The sequence below is a fragment of the Pezoporus flaviventris genome, unplaced genomic scaffold, assembly GCF_033815535.1.
Source record: "Pezoporus flaviventris isolate CSIRO_AGI_PZ_B2104156 unplaced genomic scaffold, CSIRO_AGI_Pfla_v1 ptg000013l, whole genome shotgun sequence".
NCBI lineage: Eukaryota > Metazoa > Chordata > Aves > Psittaciformes > Psittacidae > Pezoporus > Pezoporus flaviventris.
In genome coordinates, this window is record NW_026892561.1 from 35,570,271 (window position 1) to 35,587,141 (window position 16,871).

The 16,871-nt window shown below is 41.5% G+C and overlaps 1 protein-coding gene across 17 annotated transcripts in view; it reads right to left on the reverse strand.

The window, feature by feature from the left end:
- The window catches only part of MED12L (mediator complex subunit 12L), a 154,561-nt gene that overhangs the window by 135,121 nt on the left and 2,569 nt on the right, over positions 1 to 16,871 (reverse strand). For all 17 annotated transcript variants that reach the window (XR_009743214.1, XR_009743218.1, XR_009743217.1 and 14 more), the window contains exons 2-8: positions 11,015 to 11,119; positions 8,941 to 9,132; positions 6,950 to 7,109; positions 3,596 to 3,765; positions 2,785 to 2,895; positions 2,093 to 2,362; positions 422 to 571 (exon numbers count right to left, since the gene is read on the reverse strand). Coding sequence is in view for 10 of the 17 variants with exons in the window: in XM_061452722.1 (XP_061308706.1) it covers positions 422 to 571; positions 2,093 to 2,362; positions 2,785 to 2,895; positions 3,596 to 3,765; positions 6,950 to 7,109; positions 8,941 to 9,132; positions 11,015 to 11,119 (1,158 nt within the window). In the remaining 7 variants the exon portion in view is untranslated. The remainder of the gene's footprint in view (positions 1 to 421; positions 572 to 2,092; positions 2,363 to 2,784; positions 2,896 to 3,595; positions 3,766 to 6,949; positions 7,110 to 8,940; positions 9,133 to 11,014; positions 11,120 to 16,871) is intronic.

Genomic DNA, 16,871 nt, shown 5'->3' on the forward strand with positions numbered 1-16,871 from the left:
TCCTCCCCGTTCCTCCGGGAGCGGGGAAGGGGAGAGCCCCGGTGCAGGGGGGGGGGGGAGACGGACACGGACCTTGATTGTTGTCAGCTCGGCACCACTCACTGGGAGTGAGTGAACAAGTTACCTGACTGGGTTTAAACCACGACAATGGTACACCAAGCTTCCTCTTATTGCCATTTTACATCTTAAAGTAATTTCAGTTTAATAACAGAAAACATCTGAACATAAATAAAATACCTGATATTTTCATAAAATTGGTACCTGAATGAAGTACAAAGTAAGGTCATCAAAAACTAGAACAACACTAGTCTTGAAACTATACCTACAGAAGTATCTAAACTTGGCTGTAGTCCTAATACTCACAAATCATTATTTGAAATATAAAACAGATCTTAATAATCCAATAATGAAAAAAGCTTACCTGCTGATTAAATGCTGAATTTCCACCTGGCATAGGCAAACTAGATGGAGCAACATGAAGTAAATCCAGAGGTGAACCTGGATTAATGCTCTTATTTTCATTTGTGGAATAATTCCACACCAAGGCACTTGGACAACAAAGCGTTACAGTCTGCAAGCAACAGTACAAAACAGAAGTCATTTATTTTTCTGAACATGTGTGATAAACAATACCAACAATAACACACTAGAATCACTTTCAGTCTAACTATTACAGTGAAAGAAACAAAAAGACAGGCCTATGCACAATTACATTGCAACATCCATTTGAGGAAATTCAACTACTGCATTATTCTCCTTCTTATTTTAAAAAATATTTAAATATATATGTGTTCAATTCCCTTTTGTATTGCTTTCACAACGCCATCAAAGAACATCACCAAAGGTTAATTTCAGTCAGATCCTTTCTGTGAAATATGAAGGGCTTTAGAAAAAAAGAAGCAATTTTGGTGTTCAGCTTAGAGAAAGAAGCAGAGAGAGAGAGATGCAAATATTCTCCCACTTTCTTTCCTCAGAGAGCACTGACTGAGCCTTCCCTACATATAATCCGGCTTGCCTCCAGGCTCTGGACTTTGACAACTGTCAGAAAGCAGCAGCCCTCAGAGAGGGAGCTGCATAACATGAAAAAGTACTCTTTTCCTGTGGGGTGTTTGAGCACTGAAAGAGTTTGCCCAGAATGGTGGTAGCGATGTTAAAAATCCAGCTGAACATGGTCCTGGGGAATCTGCTCTAGCTGACCCTGTCTGGGGAGGGCAGGGTGGACAACATCATCTGAAGAGGTCCCTGCTGACCTCATCCATTTGTGATTTTGTGATCCCATGAACATCAGCACACTCCTGGTACCACCTCCAGCATATCTCTGTGCAACCCCCAGAGAAAGACAACTGAACAAACAGCAGGAGGGTTGGAGGAAGTCTCACCAGGTCAGCACAGAGAAGGTAAACAACTGCAACGCTTCATACAAATCCTTTTTTAGAAAATAATTACTCTCTCGACAATTCTGCTATTGCCAAGCAACAGGCACAAGTGAACAGTCTCTTCTGTTACACAGTTTAAAAAAATGTGGAAGTTGATAAGGCAATATAAACTGCTCATAATTCTGACAAAACCAAAATTAAACAGCCTGCAGTGGCACTAAGCATCAGTGACAGGCTGAAAGAAGCAAGGAAATCCTCGAAAGTTAGAGCTTGCAGGAGTTAGGTGATGCTGTCTTCTGTCCAGCCACACTCAGCAGGCAGATGGGGTCTGGCAGAACCACACGGGTTCACTTGTGATGAGAACACAATGAGATGTGCAGACCGTTACTGCAACCAGAAACTTTCCACCACAGAGCAAAGGCTAGGCCATTCCTGGCAGCAGAGTTGCTCCTTCCCACAGCAGAGGTGTAGCAGGCAACACAAGCTTCTCCAGGTGGCTCCACCATCACGCCTCAGACAGTGTGCAGAATCCACCCTCCCGCTCACCTCACACTCACTCAGTTTTCACCCTTTAATGGAGAGAGGTACTTCAAGCCACAACTAGCACAACTTGTCACACCCAAAATCCACTGCTTTCCAATAAACTGAATGGTTATAGCCTTGAAACAAGAAAACAAAGAGCCTTGAAAACACAGAGCAACAGAACATTGGCCTACCTGCAGCATACAACTAAGTCCATATACCAGTGGACGGTGTTGAGGGCAGGAGAGGAAATCTGAGCAGGCCAGCTGTACCGGGCTCACCATGGGACATGGGGCAGTTGGACTTGGGGCTGCCAGAGGAGGGTTACTTGGTCCAATAATCATATGAGGAGAATGTGCAGCTACAAGGTTAGGACCATCACTTAGCAATAAAGATAGGCGTCTGGCACAAAAATAAGCAAGGCGACGGGATAGGTAAGCTGACTGAACAAACTCTTCTGAATACTGAAATTTAGAAAAAATGCATAGTTCACTACACAGTCTACTCCAGGTATTCATATTCTTCAACAATCTGACATTGGACATGAATAAACTGGAAGGGATCACCTCCAATATTTAAGAGTCCAGTATTCAAAAAAAAGAGAAGAGCAGCTCAAATGCAAATCTGCATTTCTGCCTCTTAAAAATTTCATCTGCCCTCCAGGACCATTTACAGTAACAGATTCCTGCTAGCTACTCAAGTTAAAGATCACAAAGCATGAACCTTTCAAAGGTGTTTATAAATTACAAACATGCACCATGCAATGTATTTCCATACACATCCTAAGTAAAAATGTTCATTTAAATTTTACCACCACAAATATAAAAATCATTTCACAAGTACAAATCATACTTGTATTAATTTTGGCTTTAAAGCATGCAGGTACCTGCAACATGAGCGGCAACAACAGCTTAAGAAGATCATCATCAGTGGGTCTGATTTTTTCCAAAACATCCAGTATCCATGTCAAATATTCATGTCTCTCAAGCATTCCTTCCTTAAAGGATTTAAAATTACACATCACATATCAGCTAGGAGCACTAAACAAGCAGGTGTGTAACTACAAGTTTTATTTCGTTCCTGGCTTAGCTCTCATTGCCCATGCCAGCACAAAGCCAAAACCCTCAACCACCACCACACATGCAGGAACAAGCCATCCTCATGGCAGTCCTATGGACAGGGAAGCAATTGTGTACATCAATGATCTCTGCAGTTCAAATTTAGCAGGCTGCCTGACATACTGCTGACAGCCAGACTCCCTTCCAGCAACCCTTCTGCCATTTCTGTCCTTGAGTAGAAACAACCAGAGAGTTATTCTGGCCTGAAACGATGTGGGACCAAGCAGCCAGGCCACCACTCTCACACCCATGGCTTGATGTTCCACAGTGGCCTCAGCCTGATCCACAATCATTAAAAACACCCTTAAAAGATGGAATGATGTAGAAGAGAGAGTAATTTGAGTACATTGCTGCAATAGCAATCAAGCACACTAAGCAAATCAAAGCTTTTTCAGATAGCAAATCATTAAAATGAATTAGCATTTACAATTTATGCAAGTCTTATGACAAAAGGTACCATTAAGTTCTAAAATTGAACTTTCCAAGAATGGTAACCTAAAAAAATTTAAAAAAAAAAATTAAAAAAAAATTTAAAAAAACACAAACAAAAAAAAATCATGCACTTCTTAAAAGTATTACCTGAAACATATAAAATGACAATTTTTCATTATATTCCCACTGTTTCAGTGCTTGTTCCATCTCTTGAGGCATCACTACAGAGCTGTTGCCTTGGCTGGAAGTCACATGATAGAACTCCGCAACCTTTGCCAGTTGCTCTCGAAGGTATTTAGTTATAATTTGAGTCCATTCTATAAAAGAAGTTTAAAATTAGATACTTAAGGTGACAAAAGGTTTCCTTCACAATGAGAACTGAAGCAAACTTACATTGCCCTTATCACCAAAAATATTCCTCCAAAACATTAACTCTCAGCTGTGTAATGTGGCACCTATCGTGAATTAATGGTCTTCTCACATGCCTCCCTTGTGTGTTGGTCTCAAAACACTGTCAAGTGTGCAAGCAGCATGCCAGCTTAGCATGACATAAAAAGCACTGACACGGGTGTGCCTTTAGGGAATCACCTGTCTCTTTCATCAGATTCAGCACTCAGCCACAAAACAGCCTTGAAATAGATAAAATAAATACACTTCATTACTTCCTTCCATGTGGACCTTTACTCCCCTCTTCCTTCCTCCTCCAAATACAGGCAATATAAAAATCAACAGGACTTTGTACAAGCAAAGGGATATAAAACTGTTCTTTCTGTAACCACCCTGAAATAGACAACTCCTCCAGATTTTTACTCTGACAAGAACACAAAAGCTCAGGAGCAGTTTATCAGGTCAGAGTAACCAGCACGGTGCAGAGGTCTGCAAGTAAGACTGATTATCTTTCCTTTGCCCTACATAAGCTAGTAGGTGCTGTTCAGCAGATGCACAAACCTATTAAAAATGATCAGTTTTTCTCTGTGCTTCAGCAGTGATCCTGTATTTTGCATAGACTGGAGAAACTAGTGAACAAAAGTACATAAAGCTCTGGGAAAAGAGGAATTATTAGGAAGGTATCCCCTTAACAGTAACTGGAACAACCAAGGATATTTGTTGGTATCTCAGAGACAAACATTTGACAGAACTGTATTTAATAAGCGTGCAGCACATTTTGGAAGAGCATACTCTTTATGAATACATAACACAGTTGCTTTGACAACGCAAGCCTGTTTACTGTCAGAGTTACAGGAACTACCACTCTCACAACTATTTTCACTGTTTACTACTCACCTCAGACATCAGCTAGTGCTTTTATTCTTTTTTCCCTTTGCATTTGTAATTGGCAGTTCTGGCATTTCTGTCAACATACACAGACTATAAGTTGAATGCTTTTCTATCCAAATCCACTGAAACTTCTGTGTGAAGCTAGTGGGCTTTAGTGTTTTCATAGAACATTTTGTCTACATTTACTTCAAACATCTGCTCACTTTTGGAAAAACAATTCCAAATCCACTACCTCAAACTTACTTCACATGACAGCATAAAAGAATGATTTTCCCAAAGCAATTACTAGTATCTCTGTGCCACTGAGTTAGAAACAATGCAACTGCCTTTCTGTTACCTGAGGCACAGATAAAAAACATTTTGGGAACTGTCAAAGGCTGTTCAGCAACACACAGCAAACTACTCCCCAAACAGCTCTCAGCAACCTTTGCAAAGCAGGAGATTTGGACAGAGGACGTAATCTCCAGTAACCTGTCTCAGAACACTTGCTGATAAAAGTCAGGCACCTTAGCCCACAGACACTCTTACTGGCTTTGTTCGCCCTCGCTGTACAGTGAGTGTGCATGGCACCAGCCTGGAGCAGGAAGACTTGACTATACCCAACACATGCAACTGCACTGCACTTTCCCGAAAAGCATAAACTCCTTTTATTTTACAGAGCTACTAATACCAGTCATAGCAAACTAGGTCTAGATTAATTTATCACAACAGAGTGCACAACACTAGCTTTCTTCACCTCCTCACTAGCCTTTCTCCCCACACCCAAGAAAGAGGGTGTTTAAGTACACCCTAATGAGTGCATGTCCCATGCAAAGAACAGCCCTGGTCTTGGCACACAGCATCACTATTTCACTCCTCTAAAAGAGCCACAAGTGCTCTCTTACAACTAGCAGAGCTATTTATGACAGATTGGGAAAGCATCAGCCCACTCTCACTGCCTGCTCTGAGTCTCCTACTAGGGTCTACTCCAGAAAGTGCTTACGTCATTCAAGAGAAAAGGAAAGACAAACTGAGACGTTGGAGAGAGGGGCTCTTTCAGCATCCCTTGGTGCGAAGGACAGAAGGGGAATTTAAGAGAAGGAAAGAGCAAGCCACCCAGCCCCTCTCAGTAGCACCAAAATAGCTCAAAGAAGCCTGAATCCATCTGTGTCAGAAGAAGGAGTGGGGAACTGTGCTGGTATCCCATCAAAATAACACTGAACTCACCTCAGAGAACCTAACCCAGCACAGCAGCCTCCCAGAGCTCATCCACCAATGGAGAAACCAGCCTGACTTGATACCTGGACACGTGTCTCTCTTCTTTCTTGCCACCCCCATATGTGGAATCCCCCTTGCCCTCTATTTCTAAAAATCAGACTGATTTTTAAAAATACTTTTAAGTTATCACCAAAGAACAAACATAGTATGTTTGCCAGAAAACAGAAAACATATTTTTGTGGATCTGACTAGGTACTCAAAGTGAAAATGAGTCCTATGAGTCTAAAAGATAAAAGAAAATAAAAAAACAACAAACATCACAAACACAAACACCACAAAGCAAAGTTTGAAAGAAACAACAGAACAACTTGGCAGGAAGAAGCAGATATTTCTCACAGCAGTACAGAGATGCTGCTAAGCAGCAGTGAAATCATCTGAGCATAGTTATTTCAATGACAAAGAAGGAAAAGGTTCATTCCAGACAGTAGAAGAGCTGTAAGTACCATGTTTAAATTGTGACAGTAAAACTCCAACTTTGACAATAAAGTTGTTTGGCCCACTGGCTTAGTGCCAGACTGTGTCACTAAAGGTCAGTACTTCAAATAAATACATTGCCACCTATGTTCTAATAAATAAGTTTTGAAATTTACACTTCATTCCAGGTTCTTTACATTAGCAGTTCTGTCCGTTTCCTGGTAACATTTATCCCAGCACTCCTGCTATCCCCACAGAGACTAGTGTTAGTGGTGAAGATGTAGCACAGTCATCTCCTCAGATGCTGCCCCTGGAGACTCAAGGTGGAATCAGCTGGGAGGAGAAGCAGCCAACAGAGCAGTATTTATGCTGCATGGCTCTTTGTACTTTCTGACACACATTTCTATGTGAAATTGATTTAAAAGACTTTTTATTCCCCTTCCCACTACAAAGTTTCCTCTCTGGATACATAGTAACACTGAAGCTGCGAACAAGAGGAGCGGGCCTCTTCAGTTAATATTATGCATTTAGACATTACAGATTATTATTTACCAATATTTGGGTCAGTGGCCTGGCGTTTCTTGATTTTAGCTTCAGAAATAGCAGCGTAGTAGGCACATGTCATTTTGATCAGCCATGCTGCTCGCAGCAGTGGCACAGAATATTTTGCCAAGTAAGCAAAAACATCTTCTTTTTTACTGAGAATAGGAACCTGAAATGAAACAGGAAGCAAGTTATAGCACACAGCCCAGACAGCAGCTGGCACCTGTGGGCTACCCCAGCCTTCAGCTGCCAAATCCCATGCTACCCAGAGAGTGACCTGGAGAGCTAAAAAGATAGTGCCCCCACTCCCCCAGGTTTCATCAGGAGCATCCTTCCCCAGCTGAGATTTACCTGCAGGCCACAAGCAAACCTCTCAATGCAGCCAAAGACATCCAAAGCACAGAAATATCCTGCATGCTGATACTCAGAACCTCTGGAAAATGGAGTTATATCAAGGTTTTTGGGTGACAGTTCAATTACACAGACACTGCCAGTCTCATGGGTGTCCCTGGTGCAGAGGAGTCTATGATAACCAGAGCACACCAGGAAACCTGGCCAGCTTAATACTGCCTGCAGTAGCCACACATATGGCAGAGCACCTGGTCCCAAAAGGCCTCCAGGTAGTCACCTACTTGGTTACAGCAATCCTTACACCTTTTTGCTTGAATGAAGAATAATTCTTAAATGCATTTTAAAGTAACATATATAAGAACAAGACATTTCAAACCCAGCAGACACAGAAGGGAGTAGAGGCACAAATGCTACACTTACTGTCCCCTCCCAAAATGTCCTCATTGCTCTTCCAGGCACATTCAACCTTTCTAACAGTGTGCTTGGAGAACAGAGGGGCATCAGTGCTGAAGACAGCAGCAAACAAAGCACTAACCCCTTCCTGTAATGTTCTTCAGTGGTCAGTCTAGGGACTCTACAGAATCAATTTCAGTATTCTTAACATGCTTTTTTACTGTTATCAGCAAGTTTACACATCTGCTTATATCTATATCTACAATAAATCCTTAAATAATGAAAGAAATAACTAGCACTTTGAGTCACAAAGTTAACCTCTCAGAATGTTAGAGGGAAACTTAAGGTGGTGGCATGCTTGCCACAGCAAAGCTCATTTTTTTGGTGGCTCTATTGGTAGCAAAGCAACACAGGTTCCTCTCCAGTTGCACGGCAACAGGCCAAAAACTGGTGAAACTTGCACCTTCTGTTATTTTGATCCACTTAAGCTCAACAGTCTTGGAATAAGGGTTCCCTGTTTCAGTTTAATTTATACTCAGAATAACTCCCAGATACTGTAAGATTAGCTGCCTGTACACAGAGCTTCACAAAAGGAAGGCATGAATAACAGCAGTAACACAGTTACTGTGTTCTAGACACTACCTTGGATGAGTTTTACCAATCATTTCAAATTTATCTTGTACTGCTGTTCTGAACAGCTTGCAGGATCCAAAACAATAGCTCAGAATTGCCTTTTCCAGTTATACAAACACTACTACGAAGCAGCAAGAATTCTTCGTAATTGAAAACATAAGACAAGAATGCAACTAAGACTGTTTAACAAAGTTTGTTAACACAAATACAAATTTAAATGTGAAGAGCATACAAAGGTGTTGGAGTCAGCAGGCAGGTTCTTTCAAGAATGCATGGGCTTCCTAGCCAATTATTTCTTTGTCAGACATGAGCATTTCTGTAAACTATTCCTTTGCTTGAGAGAGAGAATGTATGACGTGAAGCATACAGGCAAAGAATCTGGCTGTCAAAAAGATGAACATGCCTGAGCCAAAATACAGTCATTCAAAGAAACTTTCTACCAGCTAGATCAAAAGTTCCCTTTGCCTAGGCACCCTCCTTGCAGATAAGGAACACGCTGCACAACAATAGCTGCCTCCAGCATGACTCCACACACAGCACATTCAGAAATACTGCACCTGCTCTTACAGCCCAATTCAGCACAGTCCCACACCCAAGAAATAGAGAGAGAAGCATTCTGATACCTTTTTTGCTAAAAGAGTCAGTGGTTTACTTCCTGCTAAATCAGTGAACCAATTGTGAATTGCACTCTGAGACCGAGCAGTAACCAGCCAGTAGTTGTCTTTGGCATTTACTTGTGGTTTCTTCTTTCCTGTGTCCTGGAAAGTGTTAAGTTTCAGTTTTTCCGCTAGTATGCTGCTAAAGTAAGCGCCAATCTGGTGGGGAAAAAAGCAAACATACATGACAACCCAGGAAAAAAGCATCTTATCATATATTAATGCATGAAGGATTTCCATCTGAATAGATGCAGTCATCAGTCTAGTACAAGCTATCAATCTAATAAGATTACCCTTTAATACCCTGCAGCTAGGAGATGGGGATTCATGACATTAAGCACCCATGCAATGCTTCTGCATTATCACTGTAGAAGCTACAGGTGAGCAAGACCAAGCCAGAGACAACCAGGCCTCAAAGATAAAAGATATGCAGCTGACACTTAGGACAGGTCACTGTGAATGCCCAGAGCGACATATTCCTCTGGCAGGTGACTGTCTCAGACTTGGGCCCCAATTCAGCGTATTCTAGAAGTGTCTCAGAACATTCCTCCCCTTCTATACTTCACCATACCATAAAGTGCATAAATAAACATTTCTCACTTCTGTTTACAACTAACTACACTGTCACAAGAACTGCATTTATTATCTTTCCATCATCAGTTCCAGCAGGTAAAAGCTCAAAGATATGGGTTAACTGGGTAACATTCTGACTTCTGTTTGAAGTACCTCCACCACCACTCCCCATCTCCAGAATGAAAAGCTGCACAAGGTTTGCTTCCCCAGTACTTTCAATCCCAAAACAGAAGGGAAAAAAAAAGAAAACAATAGATGTTTTACTTCTCATATAAGCTTATTTACTTTTCAAAATTACTGTAAGAAAACTCAATTTTTAGGCCTGTCAATAAGAAAAAACTGTTTAATTTTCTAATAAATATATTTATAGCTGGGTAATTTTAAAATATATAAAAAGCTTTTAGGAGATACTGAACTTATTTTGATAATTCTACACTTAAATCTTCCAAGTAACTGTAAGTACTTCCTTGCAAATTTCTGTTCTACTTTTCAGACAGTTCTGTTCAATAGTCAGAACATGAATAATTAAAATATAAGACTGAAAGTTCCTGCAGGTAACAATTCTAGAAAACAAACTCAGAAGAATGTAACAGGAAAACCTTTAACATTTCAGCAATAGCAACCCTGTCATCTACTTGGAACTTTCCTCCTGCTAAAAGTGCATCACTGTATAAGTAAATTCACATTTTCCAGTAAGCTGTAAAGTGTTATTTATTTAAAAAAAAACAAACAGCAGGAAATTACTTTGTCCGAAAACATTTTTATAAGCTTCTTGATAACATTCTCCCTTAAAACCGATCTGGGCAGATCCCTCAAAGAAATACAGGATGGTTTTGGTTTTTTTTTCCTAAGCAGCTATTATCTTCAGTTTGGAAGACAGTAACTAATATTTTAGTTATTTTTATTGCTTTTTTGTATCTTACACTTCTTTGACTCTACAAAAAATCTAAAAAAAAAACTAAAACAAAACAAACAAAAAAAAAAAAAAACAAAAAACAAAAAGACAACACCACAAAAAAAAAACACCACAGAAGAGCTAAACTAAATTTTAATAAATAATCAAAAAAAATATTTCCAGGAGACCTGGACCACAGCAACCAGTTTCTCCTGGCAGAAAACAGTCTGATGACACAGAAAAAAGACCAAAGCAAGCTAAAGATGTATAAATACTAGGGACTTCCAGAGAAAGAGTCACGATTGTAAGTGAAGCAAATAAAAGAACAGGAGCAAAAATTAATGTCTCTTCTCTGATGAAGTGTGCTAGTTATGTTTTGTCTTGGAATCCATGTTTTCCTCTGAAGAATGATAACAGTAGGTAGCAGAAACCAGCTCAGCATTCTTACATTAGTTCTGTAATTAATATGAAGACTTCCAACTAGAAAGCAAAGCAGTCAAGAACCAAGTACAACCACTGCCAGCCAGGTTCCAATTTCAGTGAGTATGCTCAGACTGAAAAGCCCTGTCTTACCTTTGAGGCATTAATTACAATATTTCTAGCAGATCCATGCTCATCTCCAGAGAAGGCAGGCTGATTACTGAAGCCTTGCTTTACATTCACTGCAGTAAGTTCATCCTGCAAAGAGTGTATCAAGGGCAAAAAGTGAGATGACAATTTAAGAAGTCACATCATTCAGAGAAGCATGTTTTCACAGAGAAAATTTATGTATCTGCTAGTATGTTACACTCTGCATTCACCAGAATCCCTCAAAGCACTTTGTACATTCACAGGATTTCAGCAAAGAGGAACACAATGCCACTCCTACACTCCAGTCCCCATTAAGTTTTCGCCTTACTACAGGCTTCAAGGCTGAAACTTGATAAAGATAGCACTTGTTTTGCTTACAAAGAGTTGCTACCCATGAAAAGGGCAGAAAGCAAGACCTTGGCAGCCTCTGTAAAACCTGGAGCGCACCCAGTAATAAGCCCTAGATTTCCCTCGTGAAAGTGGTACCAGTGATCAGCCACCATGACCAGTGGAGGGAGAGCAGCACATCCTCCTCTTCTCAAGATACGCTGGGATCACTGGAACCACTTGCACCACTCCGCAACAAAACACTGCTGCACACCACCAGTACCCTTTGTGTCCCTTCCTCCAGCACAAAAACATTTTTGCATCCTTGTTTTGGTAAAGTTTAAAATATTACTATTTCAGTTTGTGGCCCCATGCCACCATTTGAGAATATCTACTGAGGTAAGAAACAGAGCACCTCTAGCAGAAACATTTCGAGTGAACATCTGTCCCTGTTGCAACTAAATCTACTTCTTCCAGGTTACTTTCACAGTGGAAGTATTACTAGTCTCCTACAACACTATCAACACACCTTCATTTTGTGGCTTAGCTGGATCATATTTGCAGCAAGAACGCAGAACAGACAGAAGCAGGCTCAGTAGCAATAGGTGCAAATACAGACCTAAGCCTTCATGAATGTAGAATATAATTTCCTAATTGAGTCCCATCCTTCCCTCTCTTCACTCTGTATCTTCACCAAAGTTAATATTCTTCCATGAAGGCTGTGCAGTTTATTCACTTACTAGGAATCATATGCCCGTCAGACTGAGGTTTACATACACCAGATGAAGGCGAACTTGGCTTGTTTTTCATAGATCAGCTAGGCTGGAAAAGACCTTTAAGATCATTAAGTCCAACTTTTCCCCCAGCACTGCCAAGTGCACCACTAAACCATGGCACTAAGGCCTCATCTACACGTTTTTTGAACACTTCAGGGACAGTGACTCCACCACTGCCCTGAGCAGCCTGTTCCAAGGCCTGAGCACCCTCTCTGTGAAGAAATTGTTCCCAATATCCAGTCTAAACCTACCCTGGTGCAGCTTGAGGCCGTGACTGGGAATTGAGGAATATGAACTGGTTTAATTCAGTTTTTACCTATTTTTCTATCCCTTGTTTTACCTCTTGTTTCTATCCCTTGTTTTACCTCTTGTTCTATCCCTTGTTACTTGGGAGAGAAACCCAGCCACATCCTGGCTTCATCCTCCTTTCGGGTAGTTGTAGAGAGAGATCAGGTCCCCCCTGAGCCTTCTCTCCTCCAGATTAAACTCCCCCAGTTCCCTCAGACATTCCTCATCAGACTTGCACTCCAGACCCCTCACCAGCTTCGCTGCCCTTCTCTGGATCCACTCCAGCACCTCAATGTCTCTCTTGTAGTGAGGAGCTCAGAACTGAACACAGGCCCTGCCCTGCACTGCCTTGTCCCGCAGACCTTCACTTGCCTTGCCCCGCCCCACCTTGCCTTGCTTTTCTTAATCTCCCTTTGCAAAGAAGGCAAAGATCTCCCCCAGGGAATCACTTATTTGCCAACAAAGATACTGTACAGAAGCTCAAGTGGTCCATGGACCACTCACTGGCTGTGGGTGAACTACTGGAACAATCCCTGAGATAACTCTGCAATAACCTATGAAAACAAAGAGCAACTGCTCTGCAACAAGCAAATAAAAAGGGAGAAATTAAAGTTAAGTGTCATAATTTTATTATTAGGTTTTATTAATAGCTATGGGTAACACATCTCCCAAAAAGCAGCAACCCAGAAGCTTCCATTCAGTTTATTCTCTTACGCTTTGCCACGCCTTTTGTTTTTCAGTATTTTTGTGAAGTTGGGGAGTAACACAGAAGACAGTAACATATTTAGAAGAAATCCAAGCTCTGTAGGGTTTATGAAGTTAGTGAGCCTCATCTGAATTTTAAATGAAATCAACAAGAAGTGCTGGAACACTCCTCCACCCACACCACACGAAGACAGCCTTGAAAACACAGATAAAGGCAGAAATGAAAGTGATCAAAGACATTATAAGCAAATAAATAAAAGGTAAATTGCAAACAGATGGAGATACAAGTTAATACTAGTGCCATTTCCATGTATGACCCCAGTTCTGTTATCTTTAAACTTCTTTGACAAAAGCTGTCCAGATACCATTACGCTAAAAATAACTAACCATATGTTCTACTGCTGTATCTACCACTACTGTAGGAACAAGCTGCGGATGGACTGGCAACACAAACACATCAGTGTTTTGGTTTTGTCTGGCTCAGGTTATTAGCTCAGATTTCCCCCTGCCTTCAGCAGGAGTTCAGAAATCTTACACAGGGAACATAGCACAGTTGCAGAACCAAACACAAACTAGAAATGAAACGACATATCATCTGTGAACACACTGCACAGAGACACCTTTACCAACAAATTAACAATAAAATGGATGCTCACAGGAGCTCTCATTACATTTCACTTAGGCCAGCTCCATTAACAGCTCAGGGTCATGTTCTGAAAGCACAGCTGTCCCCTACCTAGCAGAGGGGAAAGTTTCCTGGACAAATGACCAGCAGTGCTAGCACAGCTACATTGTACAATACTGAATGTACCAGGGTTAAGCCTGCTTTCACTTGCCTTGATTTGCAAGCCCTCTCCTAATGAGAGGCGCAGGCACCACACACTGCTGACACTATGTGATGCGTTCTGCACCACAACATGCTGGATCCTCTAGCCTCCTGCAGGGATGTCAAACTTCTTTTCAAAATGTCGAGCAGGCAGGCCCCAAGCAAGCCCAATCAAGGCTCAAAATCTTTCTGAGACTTCAAATGGCCAAATGAACAACCAGGCCCAAACTGTGTTAATTTGTTTCAGAAAGAGTTTTAACTGTTTTGCGTGGGATATTCAAGACCCACATGCAGCACTCCATTTCTGAATGCAACATGTACAGATTGATACCTTTACAGAAAGAAAGCCCGCTAAGTTCTGGCCCACAATCACAGGACCTCTGCAGCACCAGCTCTGTCAGAAGGCAGACCCTCAAATTAGGCCTGCATGCATCACCTCACTCCATCGTAGCTCTGACCACCATAAAGCCTGTTCTGAGGAGGCCACCTGTAGCACTTACCCAGTCAGCTGCAGCCGGGGCACTCAAACCCAGACTGAGAACAAATGAACTGACCATTAGGATCAAGCATTGGGGCATTATTATTGGTTGGTCTGCACAGTATGGCTCCACATTAATTAACAGTGATGAGCTCTTTCAATATAAGCATTCTCCTGCTTCCTTATTAGTGCAGTAACACTTGCTTACTGCAGCACAACACCAATAAGAGAAAAGCAGAAATCTAATTCTGACATCTGAGCTGAGCAAACAATGTGCAGAGCTACACAGGCACTATTTGACAGTCAAAACCAAGGAATCTTTGAAACACATTCTTTTTCTCCCTGATCTAAAAAATTTCCTTCAATATTAAACTCATGAAAGCAACAAAACAGATCTTTTTAACCAGTCATTACTTTCAGATCCTCTCACATACTCCATCTTTTGCTTTGTGTCTTTTTATTACAACAGGGCTCTTACTTTCAGCAGCTTGGAGCAACCACAGCGTTGGTGTGGAGACCCAAACCCTCTGCAGGAAGGTCCAGGATTTCATCCCGCGATGTAGCTGCTGCAGCACAAACATTCCCCTCCCACTCAGTTTACACCAGCAAATGTTAGGCTTGGTTCGAACAAGAAGATCAAAAAAGTAACTCCATAAAAGAAACAGTACAAAATCCTGTGCTAGTTACAGATTACTGAACAAGCTGTATTGCATGATGAAGAGAGGACTAACAACAGTTAGAGGAGCATTATCCAGTCTGAATCAGCAGCTCAGAAGTCACAAGCAAGGACTAGCCATACACAAAAGCAAGCTGTACCAGAGACTAGGAAAGACTACATATGACATAAAGAGATACCTAGAAGACCCAGAAAGACCCTGGGTCCTGGCATGAGGGGGGTAATACTGGAGACACCTCTCTGACAGAAATTTCAGCTGCTTTACCCATCCTACCAGTGGTCTGGGCTGCCAATGACTATAGACGTTGGAGAATTTAGCCTTGCAAGGGTCAAACCCTGTACACTGTGTGCAGGGAAGGTGATTAAATTTCTTCTACCTGAAGGCTGTATCTCAGCATAAAATGATGTTGATTGTGCTTTTTTGTGCTTTGAAACTGAATTAAACTGAGCATAAAAGCATTACTCACAGGTAAAGTCATCAGAATCTAGCCCTGATGATATGGTACATTCAATGGTTGTATCTTTGGCTTGTAATAAACACAGTTTGCATTAATTTTATCCATTTTAGGGAGATGGTAACAAGTCAGAGCACAGAAAGCATTAGAAGAAAAGCCGATTCTAATGCTTGCAGGCTGCTCCTGCAAGGGTTTGATTTCCAGGTCTACCTTTGCTCCGCAATCAGCAGCAGGGATTGCTGATTATACAGAGAAACTATGTGCAAAGCACTGCCCAAGATTCAAGGAAAACACTTACTTTTTCCTAATCTCTCTCTTTTAGAGCAGTATCAAGTGTTAAAGGCAGCCCCAGCAGGTAATTGCACTCCAGCAGAAACTATGTTCTATGCAAGTTGGAAGACTTTCCCTTCCACCACTCCCTCATTTCTGCAGACAGCATTTTGTACCCAGTGGCAGCGTTCATGGGCTGAGGATTACCCAAAGTTTTTCACTAGGGGACCTTGCAAAGGACACAGATTTCCATCTGGCGCTCAGGTGACCAGGCTTGGGAGCACGAGAGCCCAGGGTTCCTGGGGGTACCAGCTCCTAGCAGGGAGGGCATTTAGAAAGGCACAGGGCAACAGTCAGCAACACCAAAGTCACCAGGCAGCCCATTCCCACCTCTAGCAGGACCTGTAACCCTGCATTTGTCTTCTTTTCCACATGACAGAGAGACTTCATCAACTCAAAGGCTGAAAGGACATAGGGCCATGTCCTGTAAATGCTCCATGCAACACGCATTAACACTTCACATACACACATGTAATGCACTTTCCCCAAGCCACATTTCAATCAATTACGCTACGGCAAATAACAATGAGCCTCTTGCAGTTATTTTTCTACTTACTAATGCACCCACGAAACATATTTTAAATATTAACCATCTGGGCATTTGCCACTTCCATTCTTATTGTAAGGGGCTGCATATTTACAAACGTGTCTGCAAGAATCAATCCACCAACTGACTAAAAATATTCAACAGTCCAGGGATAAAAATTCATCTCTATATATTGTCATAGCTGAGTTCAGGTGCAGTTCTGGAAGCCTGATCACAATCACACTTTAAAAATACACGCTAGAGAAATACTTCTAGTTACCATAATCATCAAGTTTGTAAATATGAGTAGCAGCACAAGGTGAAAAGACAGAAAGATGCTAGAGGCCAAAAACCTGAGATTTGTGTCAAAGGTTTAGCAATGGACTTGAATATGCACCTTTTAGTGCGCATTGTCAAAGCTCCTCTCGACCAACACTGACCAATAATCACTCTTTGATAAGTGCTCTCCAGCC